Source organism: Bombina bombina, chromosome 5 (genome assembly GCF_027579735.1).
Source record: "Bombina bombina isolate aBomBom1 chromosome 5, aBomBom1.pri, whole genome shotgun sequence".
Taxonomy (NCBI): domain Eukaryota; kingdom Metazoa; phylum Chordata; class Amphibia; order Anura; family Bombinatoridae; genus Bombina; species Bombina bombina.
Window position 1 is genome coordinate 853,549,555 of NC_069503.1, and position 26,698 is coordinate 853,576,252.

At 36.6% G+C, this 26,698-nt stretch overlaps 1 protein-coding gene across 3 annotated transcripts in view; it reads right to left on the reverse strand.

The window, feature by feature from the left end:
• Nucleotides 1-7,009: 7,009 nt before the first annotated feature.
• KCTD1 (potassium channel tetramerization domain containing 1) overlaps nucleotides 7,010-26,698 on the reverse strand; it is a 416,307-nt gene continuing 396,618 nt past the window's right edge. For all 3 annotated transcript variants that reach the window (XM_053714994.1, XM_053714995.1, XM_053714993.1), the window contains exon 5: nucleotides 7,010-12,555. In XM_053714994.1, coding sequence (XP_053570969.1) covers nucleotides 12,397-12,555 — 159 coding nt within the window. In that variant the 3' untranslated portion in view covers nucleotides 7,010-12,396. The remainder of the gene's footprint in view (nucleotides 12,556-26,698) is intronic.

Genomic DNA, 26,698 nt, shown 5'->3' on the forward strand with positions numbered 1-26,698 from the left:
GGAGAAAATGGACACGCTTCAGACTACTGTAACAAACAGTTTAACTGAGATTAAGAACGATATCACTAGTCTGGGCACAAGGGTTGAGTCCCTGGAGGAAAAGGAGGAGACCATGGAGGAAGAGATAACAGCAGTCTTGCAACAAATTTCTGAACAAAAACAAGAACTTGCAGAAGTTAATGAAAAATTAGAAGACCTAGAAAATAGGAATAGAAGATGTAATATTCGACTAAAAGGTATTCCTGAATCCATAACAACACCAGATCTAACTTCCTATTTACTACAACTCTTTCAAGCAGTCACAGGATCTACGAAGGAAGGAAAGTTTCAGATGGAAAGAGCTCATAGAGCTCTGAGAGCTAAACCGAGGGACATGGAGCCTCCAAGAGATGTGATCACCAAATTACTGAGATTTCCTGAAAAAGAAGAGCTCATGCTGGCGGCAAGGAAAAACCCTACCTTCAAGTTCAAAGGGACTGTTGTACAACTATATCAGGATTTATGTGTCAAGACACTACAAAAAAGGTCTTCCCTTCGTCCTCTAACACAGTTATTGCGGAAGAACCAGATCATATACAGATGGGGATTCCCCTTTGCCCTCCATATACACCCCGAAGGGAAAACAATTACGCTCAAAGATAAACAAGATGTTCCAGGGATCAGTCAGATACTTAAACTGGAGTGCCCAGAGGTTCCTGATAATCAACAGGATAACAGAAGACCCCTTCAACAACAGAGAGGAATCCAGCAAACTGAGAGATGGAAAAAAGTTCCCAAAAGAAAACAAAGACCTTGAAGGACTAACCAGAGACAAAAATGAGACGGTATTTATGTAGACATTTGTGCTTCTAAACCTTCTTCTACAACAAGGAGAGTACATAATCTAGGGGCATAATGTTTATGATTCACTGTAAGCCTACGATGGTAAATAGGTGACACAGCTGTGAGCTCCCTGACATGGGGTAGGATCCAGTTAATGCAATGTGAATTGTTTGAAATTCTTTGACATAATTTGATTAGGTTAATTACAATAGATAAAAGATGACTAAGTGTTAAATCATACCTGGTATATCTAATGTTATACAGGTTATACCCAGGGCAAGATAAGCCAGTTTGCTTAGTTTCTAGAGCACTCATGTTTTAATATGTATAGGGTGCAATCCAGCATTTTTTTTAACATAACTACATATCCAACTAAAGTGAAATGTTTGGGTGGAATTTAAAACACCAGATAAATATTAATGTTGTATATACGATTGTGACTATGTTTAAAATTGGGTTATTTTTTTTTATTTCAAGTTCCGTTGAGCAGTTTAATGAAGAATTTTCTCTCCAGAAAACTGAAAATCAGAATGACAAAAACAGAAGTGAGGATGAGGAGGACGTACTATTCAGGTATAGGGGGATGAGGAGGATTGGACACTACATATGGCAGCTAAGTTACATATCATATCCCACAATGTAAGGGGTCTAAACACAGACATAAAGAGGAAAACAGCGATCACACAATACCTAAACTTGGGGGCCAAAATCATATTCCTCCAGGAGACACATTTCGTCCAACAGCAAATTCCCAGACACTGGTCAAAACATTTTCAGCAACATTTTCATGCCACCGCTGATAGCAAAAAAAGGGGGGTATCTATCCTCATACACAACTCACTCCAATTCACTAAGGAAGAGATCATAAAGGACAAGGAGGGAAGATATATTATAGTAAGGGGTAACTTACAGGGAGCACAGATCACACTGTGCAACATATATGCTCCTAACGAACAACAACATACCTTTTTTGCAAATCTATCCCACCTCCTGACTCAATGGTCGCAAACAAAAATTATTTTAGCAGGTGACTTTAATATAAATTTAAGTACAACTAGGAAGGACACCTCATCCAAAATTTCTAGCAAACAGTTAAGACTAAATTCTATCTCTAAATCCATTAGAGACACACTAGAGAGCCACAATATTTTGGATACATGGACAACACTATATGTCCAGACCTCGGACCATACATATTACTCACCTGCACACAAATTATACACTAAACTTGACTATATTTACATTAGCCAAATTCTGCTACCTAACCTAAAATTTTCGAAAATTCACGCCTCAGTATGGTCGGACCATTCTATTATACAAATACAACTAGACGGGATAATAAATGTAAACAGACAGAGATCATGGACGTTTGATCCAGTGCTCTTAAAACAGCCAAACATACAATCTACAATTCTCGGAAACCTTAAAGAGTACTGGAGAATAAACACCAATTCTCTAAGCAGTCCGGGCATTACATGGGCAGCCCATAAGCCTTTCATTAGAGGCATGTTGATAAAAGAAAAAGCAAAACACCTGAAAAAGATTAGAAGTACGGTAGACACCCTACAGCGAGACATTGAAGACTTAGAGAGAACACATAGATCCACCAGGTCCCAAGCAATCTTAGAACAGTTAACACAAAAAAGGAAAGACCTGAATAAAATCTTAAATGATAACTCCCTTAGAGCACTACATAAATTGAAAACATTTTATTTTCTACATGCAAATAAACCTGACAGATATCTAGCCCATAAGCTGAGGGAAAGGACAAAAACTATGTCTATCCGACAAATACAAAAAACAGACAGTAACATCAAACCCACAAGAAATAACAGATTGCTTCGCACAATATTATGAGACGCTCTATAATGGACACACAGCACAACACACCACTCAAACAGAACTTAGACAAAGAGGGGGTGGAGGCGATGGAGGCAGAGATCACAATGCAAGAAATTAGTCTAGCAATAAAAGACCTAAAAAATGGCAAAGCACCCGGACCAGACGGGTTTTCGGGAGAACACTACAAATTACCACATATACATAAATTTTGTAATGATATTTTGGGGGGTGCCCAGATCCCACCAGACCTACTAAGAGCTAAGATAGTAGTAATTCCGAAACCAGGAAAAAACCCTAAATTACCCAACAATTATAGGCCAATTTCGTTAATTAACGAAGATGTGAAAATTTTCACAAAAATTTTGGCGAATAGACTAAAGCTATATCTCCCCTCGCTGATTCACCCCGACCAAGTCGGTTTCATTAAGGATAGGGAAGCCCCTGACAATGTACGACGTACTATAGCCCTGGTGGAGTATTTGGAGAAAACGGAAACGCCTTCTCTGCTCCTATCACTGGACGCAGAGAAGGCGTTTGACAGGGTGGACTGGCTATACATGCTAGACATTCTGAAACATGTGGGATTCGGAGACAAATTCATTAAGGCAATAAAGAGTCTATATTCAGCACCTACAGCCACGATAAGAGCAGCAGGGTATCAATCAAGGCCCATTAATATATTAAATGGCACACGACATGGATGTCCGTTGTCGCCCCTTTTGTTTGCCCTCTGCGTGGAGCCTTTAGCGGCTTGCATTAGGACCAACACAGATATTAAGGGAATCCAACTAGAAAAGGGGGAACACAAATAAACTTTATTTGCGGATGATATTTTACTTACGCTCACAAAACCTTTGAGGTCCCTCCCCAATCTTTATCAATTAATAGATGAATTCTCCAGGGTCTCGGGGTTCAAAATTAACTCAGACAAATGTGAGGCTCTCCCATTGTCAATACCGACGCATACACAAAAATTAATAGAAGCCAATTTCGATTTTAAATGGGCTAAACACGCAATTAAATACCTGGGGGTACAAATTACATCCACACCAGAAACCTTATTCAAAGCAAATTATCCTCCTCTCTTTAAAACTATAAGAAACGATATAAGAAAGTGGCGGAAGGGCAGTTTTCATGGTACGGTAGACTAGTGGCAGTAAAGATGAATGTGCTCCCAAGATTGCTATATCTGTTTAGAGCTCTACCTATCAAAGTCCCACAAAAGGATCTGGAAGATTTGCAGTCGGAAATAATTAGATTTATAAGAGGCAATAAAGCGGCCAGAATTGCTGCACACATACTCAAACAGCATAAACACTTGGGAGGCATAGGTGTGCCCAATTTGGTGGACTATTATCAGGCAGCCAGATTGGCACAGATTACATTAATAGCTAAGGGCTGCAGAGGTCTTACATGGCCTGGCATCGAAGCAGACATAGGAGGCTATAGTAACCCAATAGACATCATATGGAACCCCAATACACAAACACAGAAGTCACAGCAAAAACTGAAGATCACAGAGGAAACAAAGCAGCTATGGCACCATTTGACTAAAACACTGAAACTTATTCCACAGCAATCCATGACAATACCACTTAGAGCACTGATACACATAGATTTTCAGAGACAAGTAGCCAAATGGGAGAATAAGGGACTTTACAGAGTAGCAGACGTCTTAGATAAAGGAAAAGTGATGACATATACACAGATAAAAGAAAAAATACACCCAGTCACTTTACCATGGTTTTTATATCTCCAGGTATCCAGTGCAATCAACAAATATAGGCAAGGCCATATACCCGCTACACTCACTACTCTAGAACAGCTTACAAAATCATCAGACAGGGAAAAAAAAAGTAATATCGCGGATATATTTGGCGCTGCAGGAAGCTAAAAACAAAACAAAACTGAAGTTACATGAGAACTGGGAAATAGACCTAGAAGCTAGGTACGAGAAAGAGGAATGGCAGAATATTTTTGCTAGTATCAGTAAGGGATTAATAGGAGCAGACCTCATAGAGAACACACTTAAGACTTCATATTGATGGTATCTCACACCTTTGAAATCGTCACATTACACTCCTCAGGATAGCAGATCATGTTACAGGGGATGTTCAGATATTGGATCCTATATCCATATGTGGTGGGACTGTCCAAAAATAAAACCTACATGGCATAAACTTGAAAACCTCCTCATACAAATGTTAGGAGATACATTTAAGCTGACAGCATCACAGGCTTTACTACATGTCCCGCAAGAATCTTTAAATTCGGCGGTTAATACACTGATCAACATACTATGTACAGCCACAAGACTCTGTATAGCTAGGTACTGGAAGGTAGGGGCACCAGGATGGTCGGAAGTAATAGATAAAATAGAAGGCATTTATGCGATGTCTGAGTCAGCAGCATGGATACAGAGCAAGATGGGCACTTTCAGAATATTTGGGTACATTGGATAATGAATAAACATGGAGCTGTTAGGATTACTAATCTGGGTCCGGAGGGAACACAGAATGCTTAAGGGAGTAAAAGCTTAGGGCCGTAATACTCCTCATCCATCAGAAAAACAGTTAGAGTGAGAGAATAAATAGAGGAAACAAATACCGAAATAAAAAAGGAAAAATGAAGAAAATAAAGTAAGAGACATTATTGACTGCTCAACGGGAAGAATTAATGTTTTAATTTTGTTAAACATTTGGTTTGTTGTTAAAGTTAGAGGGGAGGGGGGATAGTTATACAAAAATAAAGGGTGTTGACACAGTAAAGCATGGATTGACCATTGTTATAATCTAAAATGCTATTGTCATAATTGATATGTTGTGATACGTACCAATAAAAATTATTTCAACCTAAAAGCCTAAAGGCTATGTGAGTGCCTACATAAATAAACTACATACTTACCTTATAGCAACCAGTAGATAGCCAATCCAGTGCTGACTGCAGAGAATTTGAGCATGTGGAGTATAACGACGCTCCAACAGGAGGAGGCTAGGAACTGGTCCCCATGACACCTCTGAAAGGCCTGTGACTCACTCTCACTGGGTGTAATTGTGCAACTACCCAATACCCCATAAACTTCCCTCTGTCTAAACAGTAGCTCTCTGAGGGAACAATGGACCTCAAATCGGTCTGAGAACTCCTATCACAGAACACCCACAGCACCTCCATTCTTCACCTTACTTCAGCAGTGCCAAATATGACTAGTTTACCAGTGAGGTGGGAGGGTTTTAAAGGGCTCTTGGAGTTTTGGGAATCTTTACCGTCACCTAGTGGCCAGTACAATTTTCCAGGAATAATGGTTCATGGACTCTCACTAACTTTATGACATAATTATTGCAACTAGGGAGTAGGCTGTTATTCAAAGGAAGTGATATCAAATACCCATCTCTGTCAGTCACATTTCCTTGTTCTCTTCTTCAGTCTTGCAAGCCTTGCTGTACTGTGCTGTTACACTCCTGTGATGCATCTGCAGCAGCCTATCTGCACTTTTCCTGCTACTCCAAAGCTATCAAGGAGACTGGTGTCCTCTGTGCCTTCTTTCTGGCATTGGATTGCGGCAGGGTACAGAAGTTATATGAGCCTTGTGTCTCATTGCTCTTACTGCGCTGGTAAAAACTGTAGTGTGGCTTCTGCAGCGGCCTTCCTTCTTTAGCCTTGCTGCCGTCCCAGTGAGTCTGAGTAAACGTATGTTCCCGGAGTCTTCAGAGCCTTCTTTCCCTAATACATTCTGGAGTGGCTTTCTAAAGATGTTGAGCTCCCCAGGGGCTTTTTAACCCACTAGGAGCAAAGCTGGAGTCCACTGATCACTGGATCTATAGACTTCTTCCCCATATTTGCTCATCTTCCTGTGTGTTTCAGTACATTAATAACTAAATTAGGACCTTTTCAGGAAAAGGATAGAGACTCAATCTTATAACTCCAGATATAGTAAATAAAATAATGTCAGCATGGTCTTCATACATTACCATTCTGAAACACCCATTAAATCATACTCAAGATGATATATGCAGAAGAAGTGGATTATAGTGCAATGTCCATTTGTAGATGGTAGAGACCTATTAAAACATTTTTTTAAACCATTTGGCTTCAGTTTATAAATGTTTACAGAATTTAGCACAAAAAAACAAGAGGAAGGTGAAGATATAACATTTACATAAACATAAAGGTAAGAATCTCAACTCACAGGAGATTGCAAGTGATTTCTTGTAGCACAGTGTTTTGGGTCTATTCTGATACTAAGAGGCAATTTGTAATTTAAATATTTAGGGTATCAAACAGCTTAATATAATATGTAAAGTGATTTGCATCATTTTGTTTCTGAAATAAGACAAACACACACCACTTTTCTGGCAGTAAGGAGTACATTTTTATAATGTATACAAAAGTCAAGTTTTGTCTTGAATAACAATTACAAAAAGAATGGAATAAATGTTTTAAAATGAATGTATTTTACAAACCAGCGTGACTTATCCAGATAAGTATCCTGTTGCTATAACAAACAAAAAAACACACAAAATAAACTCTTTAAATGCTTTAATGTGGATTTTAAAGCAACAACCCCTTCAGGCTCAAACATACTAAAAACTTTGTAATGCTAGTTTACCCTCATTAATTAGATTTTCCTGAAATGTTATGCCATTCATTTCATAATCAACTATTGTTCCAATGCTCTATAAATTAGTTTTATTTTTTATGTTTTTCATTCTGTAAGTTTTTCCCCATCTAGCAATGCAGGGTAATACAGGTAAATGTGCATTTTATGCAATAAACAACTATTTTGGTTGCTATTATAAGCATGAGATATAAGATTTTTTAACGGTCTTCAAATGTCTAATAAGTATTGTATTTTAAAGAAGGACTGACAACTCATATTTATATTTAATTATGGGGCTGAATCCATCATGATTTGCATAAATGTGCCATGGTTCCTAATTCCACGATTTGCTTGCTCGTAAGGAATAAAAACTCTTTCTTGCTGCGCCCCCTATTGCAGGTGTTCCCAAAAGGATGTCATCTCAAGATAGTTGTATTTTCCACTTAAACCATATCCAATTGAGCTAATATGGCATTAGGTTTACATAAAGTTTGTAAATGCATCTCCATCGGGTATATCTGCACCTCTAACACAAATAGTATTCTTTATGAGGAATTTGTGAGCAAAGTTATTAAGAACACGGCTTTACAATACTATTTAAGTAATGGTTATTGACTCAAAAAAATAAAAAACCTGTTTACATTTAATTTGGATCTAATTTAGCAGTATCTGTTGTGTATTTCATAGTGATAGCCATTGGCTGATAGAATTTCTAAACCACTGGTAATACAGTTCTGCTTTCAATTTATATATCATCACATTTTACTTGATTTCAGGCCCTAAAAGCTTAATTTTTAAATTAATCATTGGTAATTAACCCTTTCGTGACAGGGTTAAAGTGTCTACATCGGAACAGCTGTTCCGATGTAGACAAATTGAAACTACGCGATCGTGCATACGATCGCGAGATTTCAATTATTGGATCGCATCTGGGGGGGCGTCCCTACAACCCTAGGAACGCCCTCCAGACCGCGATCAATTCCTTGAAGCGCAGAAGGCTTCAGGACAGCCGTTTGATATGACGTTCTATTCCGTCATAGCGGCTTTAAAGCCCAGTGTAAATATGACGGAATAGAACGGCATAACGACGTTAAAAGGTTAAAGGAAAACCAATCAAAATAAATAACAAAAAGTTCATTGCAAAATATTTTCTACACATAATTATTTTATGGGGAATTAAACAGTGTGTGTTATCCCTTTAAGGACGCTATTAGGAACTTAAACATGTACAAGAAATGAGCTCTTCAACAAGGAATTAAATAATGTCAAATCTAATTGAGATGTCAGTCTTTCTCCAAAGAGGTACAGTATTTTCTGTTGTTGGTCTTTACAATACATTATAGATCAAAACAGTTCAGTTTTTAAAACATAATGTAATACTACAAATTGATTTTGCACCTGTATTTAAAGGGACAATTTTAAACAATGTTCAAATTTATTTTTGATCTGTTTTGTTCTCTTGGTATCCTTTGTTGAAAATCATATATAGATAGACTCAGGGTCTGCTGATTGGTGGCTGCACATCTATGCTTCATGTTATTGACTCTTCAACAAATAGATAATAGAAGTAAATTAGAAAGATGTTTAAAATCATATTCTCTATCCAATTCATAAAAGAAAGAAAAAATAGCTTTCAAGTCCCTTTAAATACAATATTTTTATATCACATAATTTATTTTGAGTCTAGCAATATGTATCAATGTTGAAGACGTATTCATTATTATTATTGGTAGTGGTAACATGACTGATTCATAAATGATCAAACTCAAATACATTAAACCATTATTTTTAGTATATGTTTTTGGAATCTATTATTTATTTGTGACGCAAAGTAACTTGACTGAAACATATTAGGGCTTTTTTCACTATTACAGTAACTAAATATCATGGAAAGAAAGTAAATTAATATAAATTAAGACTTTCTCTTTGCAAAGCAGTGCCAGCAATAGCAAGTTTTAGGAATGAACCATTTATCCAATAAAGGTCCCCTTTCCAGACAGAAATTGTGTGCAATAGGTTGTGCATGGCTTCTTTCAGGGATTCAAATCTATTGCAATTACTTTGAAATCCCTGTAGTAATGGGCTCACAAGCTTTTCAAAGGCAATTGTAGTGAGATAACAACCCTAAACTTTGCACAGGGACCATTCTGCACAATATTCTATTCATCATACAACAATTTCCCAGGAGCTTTTTGCAGGAAATTTGAACATTTCAAATTATGCATCTTTAACCTCTTAAAAGTATGTTGGCCTTTTTTTTTCTAGTGGAATATATTGGCTGTTAGTGTAGCTATTTTTGCAATGTTAAAAAAGTGGGCATTCTCAGTTCACATTCATTTAATAAAAATTTTAAATATAAAATCATATCACGCTTTTAAAAAATGAATCGTACTCAAATACACTCAATTTATGGTTGCAAATAAATGTTTAGATATTTAAAAATGTTAATTATAACATTTCTCAAAATTTTATGAAATTATAAATTTGTATTCATTTTCACGTAACCCCCCCCCCCCCAAAAAAAAAATGCTTTTAATCAAAGTAGGTTTATACAATACTGAAATAGCTGCCTTTGGTTTCTTTGGCTTGCTGCATGTCTTGTATTGTAAAATATTCTTGCAAACAAACTTTGAAAAGCTTGTGATGTACCCATTTTTTGTAATTTGTTTTTCACTCGATTTTTTTTTATTATTGACTGATTATGGCGTTTTACCAAAACCAAATCTAATGGATTATAATAGCTTTAAAAATTAAGCCAAATATTACCCAGGCTGCCATGCAATGTTTTCATTCAGGAATTCTGAAGGATTGTAATGAGGCCTATATTTCAAGTAACCATTTTTAAAGGAAACAATAGTTACATTGGGGTATTTAATATTTGTTAACAACATAATTATATTGAAACTTTTTTTTTAATTCCGGATATGACCTAAAAAACATGTACAACTTTAGCAGAAACACTGTGTGCAATCTTCATAAATTAGGGAGTTCCATAGGAATTGTTTTGTGATATATCCACTGAACCCTAAAGAAAGAATTCCACGAGCCATGAGAAGCAAGGAATGAACTTCGCAAAGCAAATATGATGAAAGCAAAAGAAGACTTTGTAGCAAATGACAGATCAGATACAAATTATTTGTTTTTCAATGCAAAAACAAGGGATGGACATTAAACATGTTATCAGTAAATATATACGTATTCTATAATGGAGTTGAACATTTTTATTTTATAGGAGACATCTTTTGCAGCAGAAGTCTGGAGCCCAGTCACCAGTTTGTAGGGTAGCCTGTGATGGTAGAGGTTATGTTTACATACATACAATTATTTATGTTTACCTTTACATGAAAGGGCTGTCTTTGAAATACTGCTATTATGGAAATCCAGTTGATTATATCCCAACAGAATGCAAAGATATAAATTACTGTGTTGCTACTAACCAGTGTTTCTTAACTTTAGCCCTAATGGAAACTAACAGGTAATATTTTAAGGTTTTTCTTGACTGACGCACAAATCAACTAATCATTACATAAGACCAGGCCTGTTAGACTATTTGAGACCAGTGTCCTAGACAATTGTCTTTCCTGCAAAATGTCTGGTGAGAAAGAATATTCAGTTTTTACAACTGAAATATGTTATAATATGTACTGACCTTATCCTGGGTGACCTTAATAGAAACAGAAAACTTTAGAAAGTAAAATATAATCGTAAAGAGACATTGTACTAAAAATATATCTGTTCCATCTAAAAGAGTATTTCCCCATTTTTTTAATATATTACAGTGCTTTCTTTTTTTCATGTTCCTGTTCTGAATAAACCTACTTTTTCTGTGAGAGTGCCTGACAGCTTTTAAACAATAGGTATCAGTTGTACACCAATATGCACTTCCTGATAGCGTCACTTAAAGCATCACTAACATAAATTTGAATAACTTTTTTGTATGTAACAATATTTTTACATATTTAACTGCTGCTATTTCATATGATTAAAAAATATTTGATTATGTCCTTTAAAGGGACAGTATAGGCAAAATTAAACTTTCATGATTTAGATAGGGCATGCAATTTCAAACAATTTTCCAGTTTACTTTTATCATCAAATTTGCTTTTTTCTGTTGGTATTATTTGTTGAAAGATAAATTTAGGTAGGTTCATATACTAATGTCTATGCCTTTGAATGCCGCCTCTTATCCCAGTGCATTTTGACTGTTTTTCACAGCTAGATAGAGCTAGTTCCTGTGTGCTATATAGATAACATTGTGCTCACTCACGTGGAGTTATTTGTGAGTCATCACTGATGGGCTAAAATGCAAGTCTGTCAAAAGAACTGAAATAAGAAGGCAGTCTGCACAAGCTTAGATACAAGGTAATCACAGGGATAAAAAGTATATTAATATAACAGTGTTGGTTATGCAAAACTGGGGAATGAGAAATAAAGGGATTATCTATCCTTTAAACAATACAAAATCTGGAATAGACTGTCCCTTTAAGTTATTTATGGCCAAAATAGATACATTGGAAAGTGCTATAAATGATTATTTCTTCAGTGATGCTAGTGTTATATACAGGAGACAAGGCAAGACTATAAAGCAAGTGTAACATATTATTTCCTTACCACAAGGGGGTACATATCGACTGCTAATGTGATGTTTATTTTCTAATGAAATCTCACCCTAGTCTATACAAAGAAAGAGAGAACTGTAAGCATTGCCTCTACCTTTAAGAGCTACCATAAAAACTATTAACAAACCATTGCCCTTTAATGTTAAGTTTCAAAATAAAATATTAACAAAATAATTAAAAATAAAAAAACGTAGTGGTTGTTTTGTGCCTTAAGACCTTCTGATGAAGAAGGGTTTTTACAACAGCAATAAAAATGATGCTTCGTATGAAAGTACAGATTTGTATTGTAAGTATGGATGTGCACAGTCTCAAATGGAACTTGTGAGTACCACAGTAGCTGTCCAGCATTTTTATATATGAAATTTATCCCTAATCTTGCAGTTGCTGTCCGCGCATGGATTCCTGATGCTGCTGCTGCGTAATTACAGCTAAAATGTCTTTTTCAGTGTAGATTGTGGGACGTTGTTATCCCAACTGCACATAAACTGTCCCATTTTGCATAAGAAATAAGTCCATTCAGTCTAGTGGCTCCTGTTTTATTCGAATGACAGAGGGTGCACGAGATGTCCTTTTCAGTTCTCGCCTTAGTACATATTCACTAAACTGAGAAGAGTCAACTCCCCCACCACATGAGCCCACAATCTCAAATCCACGCTGTTGTAATCGTTCCAACACCTACAAAACAAAAAGCAGAATAAAATAAACAAAACCCCTTTTAAAATGTTATGTAAGTCTTATAAAGTGAAATAAACAGTTCTTAAAAGTCAGAGTTCTGTATGTTATAAATGTAATATTAAAGGGATAGTAAAGTCCAAATTAAACTTTCATGATTCAGATAGGGCATGCAATTTTTAACAACTTTCTAATTTACTTTTATCATCAAATATGCTTTGTTCTCTTGGTATTCTTAGTTGAAAGACAAACCTAGGTAGGCTCATTTGCTAATTTCTAAAGCCTTTAAGGCCGCCTCTTATCTGAATGCATTTGATAGTTTTTCACAGCTAGAGGGCGTTAGTTCATGTGTTCCATATAACTAACATTTTGCTCACGCAAGAGGAGTTATTTAAGAGTCAGCACTAATTGCCTGAAATACAAGTCTGTCAAAAGATCTGAGATAAGTGCGCAGTATGCAGAAGCTTAGATACAAGGTAATTACAGAGGTAAAACGTATATATTTCTATAACAGTGTTGGTTATGGAAAACTGGGGAATGGTAAATAAAGGGATTATCTATCTTTTTAAACAATAACATTTTTGGTGTTTACTATTCTTTTGAAGCTGTAAATGATTAATTTAGGTTCTGCATGACAACCAATCAGATGCAGACTGTGGGAATCTGCATACGGACATACACTGTCCTTTTTGGAGACTAACAAAAAGCTACAGTTTATAGTAAGATTCAATATTTTAACTTAAAACTATTAATAATATTTATAAATGTTAACAAACTGCTCTAGAGAATTCCAGATTTGGGTAAATGCTATAAACTCGCACATATTACAAGCAATCATTTTCTCTTTTGTACCCTCACATGGCTGTAACATCCCGGCATGTCAAACGCTTAAAGGGATAGTCCAGCCAAAATCAGAATCCACGTGCATTAAGATCAGTTTTTATAATATAGATTATTAGCAAAAGTGCTTCCAATAAAAAGATGCAACTATTTCAAGAGTATTTAAAGAGATATGAAACCCCAAAAGTTTATTGTGTGATTCAGACAAAACAAACCATTTAAAAAAAGTTTCCAATTTACTTTTATTATAAAATGTGCTTTGTTCCCATGATATTCTGTGTTGAACAGATACCTAGGTAGGCATCTGGAGCACTACATGGCGGGAAATAGTGCAAATGGATAACATTCTTGCAAAACTGCTGCCATATAGTGCTCCAGAAATGGGCTGGCTCCTAAGCTTATGTCCCTGCTTTTCAACAAAAAATACAAAGAGAACAAGACACAAGTGTTGTGGTTTTTCTTTGTAAGAAAAAGATTTCTTTCTTTAGAGCATCAACAAATGGGCAAGTAAGTCTGGGTTTTTTTTCAAATAAAGTGAAATGGTGGCATGAAATATACCAAAATGGGCCTAGATCAATACTTTGTGTTGTCTTCTAAATAAAAATATACACCCATGTCAAGGGATATTCAGGTATACCTGACAGATATCAGCATTACAACGTAACTAGCGCTAATTTTGAGAAAAAAAAAGGGTTTGGAAATAGCAAAGTGCTACTTGTACTTATGGCCCTATAACTTGCAAAAAAAAGCAAAGAACATGTAAACATTGGGTATTTCTAAACTCAGGACAAAATTTAGAAACTATTTAGCATGAGTGTTTTTTGGTGATTGTAGATGTGTAACAGATTTTGGGGGTCAAAGTTAAAAAACATTGTTTTTTTCAATTTTTTCCTCATATTTTATGAGTTTTTAATAGTAAATTATAAGATGTGATGACAATAATGGTATCTTTAGAAAGTCCATTTAATGGCGAGAAAAACGGTATATAATATGTAATATGTGTGGGTACAGTAAATGAGTAAGAGGAAAATTACAGCTAAACACAAACACAGCAGAAATTTTCTAATTTACTTCAATTAGCTAATTTGCTTCATTCTCTTGATATCATTTGCTGAAAAGCATATCTAGATAGGCTCAGTAGCTGCTGCTTGGTGGCTGCACATAGATGCCCCGTGTGATTGGCTCACCTGTGTGCATTGCTATTTCTTCAACAAAGGATATATAAAGAATTAAGCAAATTAGTTAATAGAAGTAAATTGGAATGTAGTTTAAAATTGTTTGCTCTACCCGAATCATAAAAGAAAATGTTTGGGTTTAGTGTCCCTTTAAGGGAAAGAAATTGAAAAATGGCCTTGTCCTTAAGGGGTTAAAGGGACATGAAACCCAACATTTTCTATCATGATTCAGACAGAACATGTGGTTTTAAACAGCTTTCCATTTTACTTCTATTATCTACTTTGCTTCATTCTCTTGGTAGCCTTAGTTGAAAAGCATACCTAGGTAGGGCCAAGAGCAGCAATAGGAGTTAGCTGCTGACTGGTGGCTGCACATAAATATGTATTTTTATTAGTTCACCAGATGTGTTCAGCTAGCTCCTAGTAGTGCATTGCTGCTCCTTCAACAAAGGATACGAGAATGAAGCAAATTTGATAATAGAAGTGAATTAGAAAGTTGTTTAAAACCACATGCTCTATCTGAATCATGAAAAAAAAATGGTAATTGGTGTTTAATTTCCCTTTAAGTATGCACTGTGAAGCAGCATTTTAAATACAGCACTTGCTCAGCGTTTTTACCATTTGGTAATGACTCGATTTGTTAATTGGTGACATGATACAAGCCCCACTGGTGCAGCTGCAGTATTTAACATGCTGGTGCACTGACAATATCTAGCTATGCTTCACATGCACATGCAGAGAGATATCTTAACATTACAATAGTGATAACTTTTACTAGCAGCATTTTTGCCTACACGTCTTTATTGTTTCTATTCAATGATGTAATTCATCTATTTTCATTAAAATTTTGACCGGAATGTCCCTTGACAATCACTGGTTTAGAGCAATTTGTGACTTTAATGAAAATGTAAAAAAAAAAAAAAAAAAAAAAAAGTAAATCTACAAATACAAAACAGCAAATGTTGCAAAAAAAATAATTGAAAGTATAAGTAAGAAAAATATTATTGATTCCAACATTTAAACAGGTGATAAGTGTCTGTCCAATTTTAACAACATCATACAGTAGAGACTTTAATAAGGTTTCTTTCATTTGATGCAATAGAAACAAGCCAGTGATAGGAAAAAACACAGTGAGAGATGGCATTAAAATGCAATCAATGTACAGTACTTGAGGCAAGCAAATAATGAAGGAAAGGCAGGAGTCCTTTAATTCAGTTCAAAATCAAATGACAATGGAGCTCTGAACATAAATTAAAAAACATCTTTATTTGACCTTATTTACCACTTTCATTTAACGCGACTCAAGGTCAGCTTCTGTATTTCTACATAAGATTTGTATTTACTGATAAACCCATTTTGTCCTATTCAAAATGAAACCACATAAGTCATCACAGGTGGGAATTTAAAGTGCATTCATATGAATTTGAATGATGCTATAGGACTTGAAATGAGACAATGATTATGAATTTATGGGGCCAACAAGTAATTAGACTTTGTCCTCTCCTAGCGAAACAAAAAAAAAGCTTTAGACGTTCAGTGAGTGATGTTTGCAATAACAGCAACAAAGTGTTAATACCAGTAAAGCTAGTTATCATCAGGACAAAAAGATCAATAAACCGACTGACTATAAGAGACATAGTTAATCTTGACACACCTAGGGCTAGATTACAAGTGGTGTGCTATTGTTAGCAGGGGCCCCGATAAATATTGCGCCCATGCTAACTTGTGCATGTATTATTAATTGAGAGTAAACACATTTGTGGGCGTCTGATTAGCGCGAGTGGAGACCTAGTGTAAAGGATAAGAGTTAAAAAAAAGTGTACCAAACACAACATAAATACATTTAAATAAAGTGTTATACTCATATATACACTATCTGATAAAAATATATATTTTATAAGGGTTAAAATGTATATGCTATATGACAAGATGTTTAAGTGGAGAGGGCTATATATTGTGTATATATATATATATAAACAAACACACATTCACACTTTGGAACCCTTTCCACTCAAATACCTTAAAACACGAAAAATAATTGTTATTCAATTTTAATATTTAAAGATCATTGTTTTACTGTGGATTTACTCTAAATATTTTATATTCCATTGTTCTTCACATAGTAAAACATTTACTTTGTATTTTTAAATAAAAATATATAAATCCTCAAGTAGGTGCACTCTCGCAGAAAAGTCCCACAATACCAGGGTGCCAGAATAGATCCAAATAGCACAGAAATGAGACAGCACTCTCTGGCTTTAAGTGAAGGTGATAATCTTTATTGTAATTCATGCTTTTGACATTCGGAGTAGTCACCCCTTCATCAGACCAACTGACGTGGTGACAAATGTAAAAAAATTATAGTCATTACCCTTCCCCCTGCAAAAAAAAACCTGCCAAGGTAGTTGTCATTGGAACAAAATTAAACATTCTATCATTCTAACAAAAATGCAAACAAATCCAGTAATCATTATTTAATTACAGGTGAAAATAAGTGCTCCTACAGTGTTTTATAGAGTCCCTGTCTGGACCTTTCTTCGTTTTACTACAGTTTCACAGCGATGGAGATCGCTATTACGGACAAAGCTTGGCAGTGAATTTCCTTCCTTTCCTTTGGCAACAATACTCTTGGGACGCGAGCGCTGTTTGGAATACACGCGCATGCTGAGACTAAGGAGTGACGTCATCAGCAGCAGACGGAGGACACACGCTGCAAGTACACGCTGAGGACACACGCTGTAAGCACACGCTGAGGGCTCACAGAGCCGGGAGTAATACAGCGCATCAGCGGACAGATCCGGGAGAAGAAACAGGAGTGGGGCACATACCGGGTTAGCAGGTACCGCACAATACGGATACTTATACACAATTTTCTATGCTTCATAAGGCTGAATTTTGATTAAAGTTTTGATAGTTAATCCGTATAGGCTTGTTCGGCACACAACCCATAATAGTATTTTTGCCACCACATGTTTCCACTGTCTCACTGATTAATGTCCACAATGTACTCCAACAAGAGCATGCATACCCAAGTTGAAATAAAGTAAACAGGACCTACCCGTATGAGACTGAATCTTCTAGTTCTCTATTTTCATTACAAGTAATCACTCACAGCAGTCACCGGGCAGGATCCAGTAATATTACTTATTGCCTTTACAAAGCCACAGGAAAACTTTCACATGTTGTTACATGGACATTTATTGTTTGCTTATACAGTTGAGAAAGTGATAAATAAGCACAATTATAATTTGTATAAAAGCTCCATAATAGATTATATTAATAATTAGGCAAAATGGCTCAACATTTCTATTCAATGCAGACGATTGCTAACTTTGAGGGTAACAGACCTTCCTTAGAAGAGACTTTTGAGAATAAACTGGATATGATTGATATCAGTGATGCCTTTATGTCTATGGAGAGGGCCCTGCTTAGTGAATACAAACTATGGTGGGACAAACGTTCACTAGAGAAATATATGTCCCTAGCAATGATTCCTAGGGGCTTACGCTTGAGGAAATACCCTACCTTTCTGATTCCAGATGATAAGTTCATTCAGGAATGGAATGTGATTCTATCAGAATGCTCTCTCCGACTGATGGCACTCATTATACAACATAAGGATAAAAAACTGTCTGAAGCAAGAGAACATATAGAAGAAGTACAGAGGGACCTTAATACATTTATGGATCATCCCGATTACCCTAAATTAGATGGAATCTTACAATCCACAGTGGATAAAGCAAAGAAGGAATTGGATAACATCAAATATAAGAAATACACTAGAGATTCAGAGGACTATAAGAGTCACAGAGTATACAACTGGAAATCAAGGAAATTCCCAAGAAGAAAACAGGGAAATAAAAAGATGCTCCAGGGAAAAGGAGATAATAAGCCTCAAAAACGAGTTTCTTTCTCTGATACTGACCCTGAGTCAAATGAGGACGATGATTTGCAGGACTTTGTCAATTTCATGACCAGCGAACAGTCCTCAGAAGATGATGGTGGAGCATCCGGCCAGATGACAGTGGTCACAACCCATACAGCCCCCCCAATTCCCCAGTTGACCCATGCAAATATTCCACTTCCTGATACTACACCTTCCACACAAACATATGAGCCAATAGGTGCACTTGTTAACACCAATCAGTCAGATCCTCCAAAACCACCTAGGGGTAACAAATATAAAAAGGCACAGGTTACCCCTAAGGTGGATCCTAAAGTAGGCCAGCAGGTTTTTCAAGTGCCACTAGGCCAAGAAGAAGGAGGAGGAAGAGGAATACTCAGACAGGGCCAAAAGAGGGAACAATACCCACTAAGGAGAGGCAGGCAGGGCAACAGATACAGGGATCAAATGTGATCAATTTATCCAGTGTCCCACTAACTAAACCAGAGGAAGAAGTGCTCAGTTTAGGCCTTAATTTTGTACCATCCACTAAATTCAATGTCTTCAATACACTGCTAGATTTGAACAGGTTCATTCGCAGTCTCACACTAAATAAGTTCTATAGAATCAACCCCACTGAGGATATAGGTACCATAGCTCCAGACACTACCCCGCAACATGATTATTTCAACATAACAGAGGCTAGTGACTTTTTAAGTCTCTATACATTGGAGAGGGAAGGCTTGAGTGAGGAAGCGACTATTGATTTTCATAAAGGCTTCAAGCCTAAGTCAGTTTTTTACCCTACTCAATGTAGGGGTACTGCCCTGGAGTCGTTCCAACGACGCATGGAGGAAGATCTAGTTAGACTAGATCGGGAACAAAAGGTAACAAAAAGCAACCTGACAAGGGGTCAGAGATTGGCTTTGAACAAACTACGGAACAGAGAAGACATCATAGTGAAGCAGTCCGACAAAGGGGGCTCTGTCGTTGTGTTGGACCGTAAATATTACATTTCCGAGGCACAAAGACAACTTCAGGACCATGAGGTCTATGAAAAGTTACCAGGGGACCCCACACGGCTTTTTGGAGCGCTACTATTAGACCTGCTAGATGATGGCAGGTATCAAGGCTTAATAGATGATGATACCTTTGATTTCCTGAATACTAAACATCCTGTGGTGCCGATATTCCATCACCTCCCCAAGGTACACAAGTCCTTGGAGGAGGTGAAGGGACGGCCCATAGTCTCAGGAATAGGGTCACTTCTTGAGAATTTGGGCAATTGGCTCGAATCACTATTACAACCACTGGTGTACAAACTACCGTCTTTTCTAAGGGACACTAAACACCTATTAAACATATTGAGTACCTGCGAATGGGATGACCATATGTCATGGCTGTCCATTGATGTGGTGGGGCTGTATTCGGCCATTCCACATGAACAAGGCCTATTAGCCACTCGATATATGCTTGACAGATTTAGTGATTACTCGGCTAACCTGAAAAGCTACATTCTTCAAGTATTGAAATTTTCACTGACACACAATTATTTTGAATTCTTGGGTGATCATTACCTACAAAAGAGAGGCACGGCCATGGGGGCCAAATTTGCCCCAGCCTATGCAAACATCTTCATGGGCTACTGGGAGCACCAATACATCTACAGTGACCAAAATCCATTTTTTGGATCTATCATCGGATATAAAAGGTATATCGATGATCTCCTATTTGTGTGGTCTGGTACACAATCAGACAGTGAAATGTTTGTTAACTATCTCAATAACAATGAAATGGGATTACAATTTACCTTCACTTTTGAGAAGAATGAGCTTCCATTCTTGGATCTAGTTCTAACTGGACTTCCAGGGGAAAACAGAGTAAGCACCTCACTATATGTCAAACCAATTTCGTCTAACACCTACTTGCATGCCAGAAGCAATCATCCTCCGCATACCAGTTATGGAATAGCCAAAGGGCAATTTTTGCGAATTCGGCGCAACTGCTCAGAGGATGATAGCTTTCTGGCAGAAAGTGAAATATTAAACAAGAGGTTGTTGGAGCGTGGATATGACATCAATGTGGTGCACAAAGCACTAGATGATGTCAAACATCTCAATAGGAACTCTCTCCTTGAGATCAGAACAGTAACAAAGGAAGCTAGACAGAAGCCCACCTTTGTGACTACCTATAGTCCCCAATACTACTCTATTTGCAAAATATTGCGCAAAAATTTGCCAATTTTGTTGGGAGATGATTTTCTTAAAGAGGATATTAAGAATGGTTGCTTTTGCGTAGCAAGACGAAATACAACCATCGGTAATCAAATTTCGCCATCAATGCTCAAGAAATCAAGACCACAAATACTCATTATCACAATGTACAAACTGTAGATCGACTTTTGTGATCTATATGATTACATGCAGCCTATGCCAGAAGCAATACATAGGGTGCACCTCCCGTGAAGCCAGGGAGAGGATTCGTGCTCACCTAAATGACATTGAAAGGGGAATAACACCCACTGGAGCCTCCAAACACTTTGTGGATGAGCACAATAAAGATATAAGCACATTCACCTGGACTGTAATTGATCAGATAAAAAGGAAGCCTAGAGGTGGAGATAGATTGAAGGACCTCCTTGCCAAAGAGGTGTTCTGGATCTTCACCCTAGGCAGTCGGCAACCATCCGGTCTAAACATTGAGACGGATCTGATCAATCACTGGTAATGGATTTCTCCTTATCTGTCTTCGATTATATCATATTATATTTTCATATAATATAATATCCAAATAAGTAATCGAGTAAAGTCTCTATCTGTATCAAAGTATTAAAATATACAAATGTAAATACTTTCTTGTGTATGTTTTCAGTTGAGTTAGTTAGTTTCACTTCAGTTTATTTGAATTAGGAATCAGAGTTGATTAATAGGAGGGCATCACTATATTATGACATTATAAAATTTGGATTTGCAAAATATAAAGCCAGTATAGATAAAAGGAGGAATCCAATAATACAGTTGTTGTTGTGATTGGTTACATGCCCTCCCGTTCATCAACTAAAAACCACTCTAAGGTTATTTAAATATGTATCCAGTACCTAGCATATTACCCACTGTTCACCAACTTAGAATTAGTGAGAGTTGAATATGACTGAGTTGCTACCTTCTATAATAAGCAGCAAAAATGTATGATTACAAACAAAATTTTGTACATATATACCATACAATGCGATTAGATTAGTAGTCTTTATTAAATATAAGAATACGGAAACTCAATTATTAGATTAGTGTATACACCTTTTTCTTTCACTTATTTATCTATTAAATTATCAGTTTATGGTGATCAGGGTACTAGCAAGGCTATATACATATATATAATAAAGCAAACAAGTCAGAGAATTACTATTCTATAGCATAAGGCATTCAACCTTATACAGGTAGTTCTCCAGAGCAGGTATACGCCCACCAGTAACACAGGCAGGTCAGGCTATCCAATAGTAAGTCAGCATAGTCTATATCAGTCAGAATAGGGCATTAGGGCAGTATTCTGTCTATGATTAAGGCTCCCAAGGAGCTGAAACGCGTCAGACGCCCACCCCAGACCCTTTTCTGCTGCCTATCATAGCCATTTGCCCAGTAATAATAATCTTAGAAGCTTTTATACTGTATTTGTCAATAAACATTCACCTTTTGCTTTGAGCTCCCTGTCTGGACCTTTCTTCGTTTTACTATATATATATATATATATATATATATATATATATATATATATATATATATATATATATATACACACACACAACACACAGGAAACCTGGCATTCGCCAGCAGATTCACAGTAATGTTTAAAAGCAAAACTGGGGGAAGTCAGTTACATTTGGCGCCAAAGGATCAAGCCCCGGGTCACGACAAGTTCTCCCCCTTTCTGGGACCCTAAACCAGCACCCACACAATTCATACTTCCAAACAAACCAACTGGGAACCTCCAAGGGTGACACAGGCTTTTGTAACCTCCCCTATGTCAATACAAAACACAGGAATGGACCGCACTCACAGACTGGACTAGGTACACATCCTAAGCCACAGAAAACTCCACAGCCCTGAACACTGACAGACAACTGCAACCCAGACAGTTAACCCCAGAGCAGCCTGGGTGACAGGCCCGCAGGAAAGCATTACAAACATTATCAACACAATACACAGAAAACCTGTGGGAAGCAGGTGAAAATAAGTGCTCCTACAGTGTTTTATAGAGTATATATATATATATATATATATATATACTCTCTCTCTGCAAAGAAAATCACAAAGACAAGGGCGCCTCCTCGTGTGATATAGTTTGGACAAATGTAAAAATAGGTGAATACAGATTTTATACTCACAAGTAAAGCAGCACTCTGTTGTGCTTATAGAGGCAGACTGGGAGTTCACAGTGTCCCAGTTCACTGACCAAGGCAGTGCAACAAATCACTCCAGGGTAGATTTCAATCAAGCTCAGGCTCTCAGCAAAGAGTTAAAATACCATAGTTTAATGGTGCAGTAAAATACAATATAAAATGTCACAAATGTGACCGTAACAATGGATAAACAAGCAACTAGTTTCTCAGATCTCTGTCTGTTTCCTCAGGCTTCTCTGAGGAAACAGATCTGAGGAACTAGTTGCTTGTTTATCCATTGGTACGGTCACATTTGTGACATTTTATATTGTATTTTACTGCACCATTAAACTATGGTATTTTAACTCTTTGCTGAGATCCTGAGCTTGATTGAAATCTACCCTGGAGTGATTTGTTGCACTGCCTTGGTCAGTGAACTGGGACACTGTGAACTCCCAGTCTGTCTCTATAAGCACAACAGAGTGCTGCTTTACTTGTGAGTATAAAATCTGTATTCACCTATTTTTACATTTGTCCAAACTATATCACATGAGGAGGCGCCCTTGTCTTTGTGATTTTCTTTGCACAGAGAGAGTATTTACCCAGACTGGTTTTGTGACAAGGAGCTGACTTCTGGATCTAAGGGAGAATCTTATATATGTGCTACCCAGGAGGACTAATAAACCTCTGAAGTGCCCTCCTAATCTTGGGACTGTCTGAGCATCAATATCATATACAGATAAGAACTTATTAGAGACTTAATACTATTTATTTATTATATATTGTTTTAAGCTGCATTTTCTGTTTATATTGATCTCATCACATTTGATGAGAGTCCATGTCTCATTTTTTCTGTAATTGTCATTATTATTTTGTCTTTATACATTATTATCTGATCATTTTATATTATTTTTAAGTTTTTATTGTTTTTACTATACTTCAGTATTATCCTACAGATTGTTTTATATATTTCTTCTAGCGCCCCCTAGAGTTACGCTTGCGTTTCGGGGTGTTACCTTCTTCGTCAGACAGTACAAAATAACATAATTTTGTATTGTCTGACGAAGGAGGTAACACCCTCCTGCTATGTATATATACATAGCAATCTTAATCACACAAAATATAGCAGAACACATCAAACAAAAATTGTTAAATGACAAACTCCAATTGAATAAGCGTTGTGAAACACTCAAACTAACATCTTTCCTAAAGAGAAGTTATAAATTTAGGCTGGTCATTAACCATCATAGTTACTATATAAACATGTGCTCTGGAGTGTGAACATAAACCTGCTGATTTCAGGTCTCAAAATATATTTGCAGGGGGAGGGGTTACGGTCTATAAATTGTTCACATTTGTCACCATGTAATGACCCATTAATCTTTGAAGACATAAAATTAAAAAAGTATATGGTAAAATGGGATAAAGTAATTCTAGATCAGCCTAGAGAAGTTCAATTGCAGCTCCTAGGGCATTTTCGTAAGTCACCGGCCTTTTTACAATTGTTATTATCAGATAAATACCCTATGCTCTGGAGACAGCACCTTTGCTGAGGGGTGTAGGGGGGAGCAGGAAGAAATGTATTAAATATAATTTTTTTTTGTTTTGTTGTATTTATTTTTGTCTGTTTGTTTATTCAAAGATTTATATATAGCTAGATTAGAGCTTGTGCCGAAAGATGGTGGTTTTGTTTGTCTTTTTTTTTGTGTGGAGCCACCAACCATGGTGATAATAATCATTAACTGCCTTTTTTCTTGTTATAAGTTGTATTTCAAAATCTGATTACATATATGCTTCGGACGATGTAAATTGTTGGTGTCGGGTAAAATCTTATGTAATTGTTGTCTATTTGAACTTTTCTGTATGCTTTTTTTTTTTAATCCTAACAAAAATTAAGTTTAAAAAAAAACTTGGTAATTGCAGTCTCAGTTGAGTGTTTTGGGCGGAATCTAGATTGCAGGGGGTCAAGCAAGGAGTTGGAGGACAGGAAGTGGGTTAGGCGGTTTGTAAACTAGTTTTTCCAGGAGTTTTGCTATCAGGAGACTTAGGGTCAAGGGAGTTTTTTTTTTTTTAGTATGGGAGTGACCTTTGCATGTTTGAAAGAAGATGGGAATGAACCGGTAGAGAGAGATATGGAGATGCAAGTATAATAATAAAGAAACCAAGTTGATGCTAAATCTGGAGAGTGCAATCTATATTTATGGATGTTGATGCTTTGTTGAGCACCCGGTCCGGAAGGAATAACCAAGAGTTCTAAGCGACTATATAACTATGTAGAACATTGGAATGTAAAATATAAATAATTATTTTCGGGTTTAGCGCGGTAGGTCTAACTCCACGTTGGATTAGCGCACAAGCAATAAGTGTTAGTAGTTTTTTTTTTTTTTTTTTTTTTTTAAGCTCGCTCCATTAAAGACTATTGGGAGAAAAAGTTAACACAATATCAGAAGTCCTTAAGTTAGAATGTCTCAACTTTCCCTCGTGCGCAAACAATTTGCTTTCAACTTGTACAAGTTTACTTCCAGCAGTGTTTGCTCAAAAATGAAAGCTCTAAATAGCACGCTACTTATAATCTGGCGCCTAATGTTTTGCTTGTGTAGTGGTTTACAAAGAAGCAAGAACTCTGGTGCAGTCATTGTAGTAAATAATCAAAGAATGCTTGCAACAACAAAAAAACTCCAAGAAACAGAAGTATCAACGAATACAATAAAGATAGACTACACAAGCATAGCCTTAGAGTGTTCAGAATAACATGCAAATCACTAGTAGGACTCAAGAAAAGAACAGGCAGACACATGATACCTGTACTAGATGGATGGATGGAGTAAACTGTAAGTTTGCTTATCTGCAAAACATAGTGGAAGTAGCGTTATAGTTTTAGCATGCATGCTTGCACTGGACTTGGCTCATTAAACACCTGTTTACATTTGTGTAAAAAATGTGCATGCCTCCGTAGCGAACAAAAATCAAATTCTGGTTTTCTAATGTAGCAAATTGCCTAAACCAGCTATTTGATTTGCAAAATTCTAAAAAAGCAACTTTATTTAAGATTCAATTGTTAAGTCCTTACTTTTGGTTCACTAAAGAAGGGGTTTCAACAGCTGTCATTTTTACAAGGTTCCTGGTTTACAGCTTTAAGCTAAGCGCTCACCATTTGCAATTCAATTCTTAGCCACTGTTTTATTCCAAATGAAATGCAATTTACTTAAATATGCTGAACTACAGACCAAAACAAAAACTGGCAGTGGTCGCTGTTAAAATATCTATGGGCAGCAATATAGTTTTGTTCTACTAGGAGTATACTGCACTTCTTCCCATTAACATACCCCTACTTAATTCTGAACATAGTTTAGATATAGCCAGTTTAAGACCTGTCTGTAATAGGGAGAAAGGGGACTTTCACCAAATAATATTTAAGAAAACAGACTACGGAGAAAAAAAAACAATGTATAGGGTGAAACCATCAACAATATCTTAAATACAGAAATATCCTACAAAATGAGGAGATAACCCCAAACCTTTATACTGATGTAATCAACAAAGGAAGAACACAGAATAGAGCACCAAGACCTGACACTCCCTTTGATACAGCCACTACGGCGAAACGCATCAGTGGCGTCCCCACTCCCTCTCCCTTATTTTAGATAGCTATGCTTACTCCTATATAAATGGTATTACAAGGTTAATGACTAAACCTCGCCCTGAGGGTATTGGTTGCTATATGCTAGAACACAAATACAGCCTTATCGTTTCTCAATACGAGCCCTGACTATTCACCCTAATGCCTCATTATCAGTAACTAACAGGTATAGGTCTCTGGTATTTCCAGAGAGAAAAATAACTGGCTCCCACTCAGAGGCACCATTTATCATA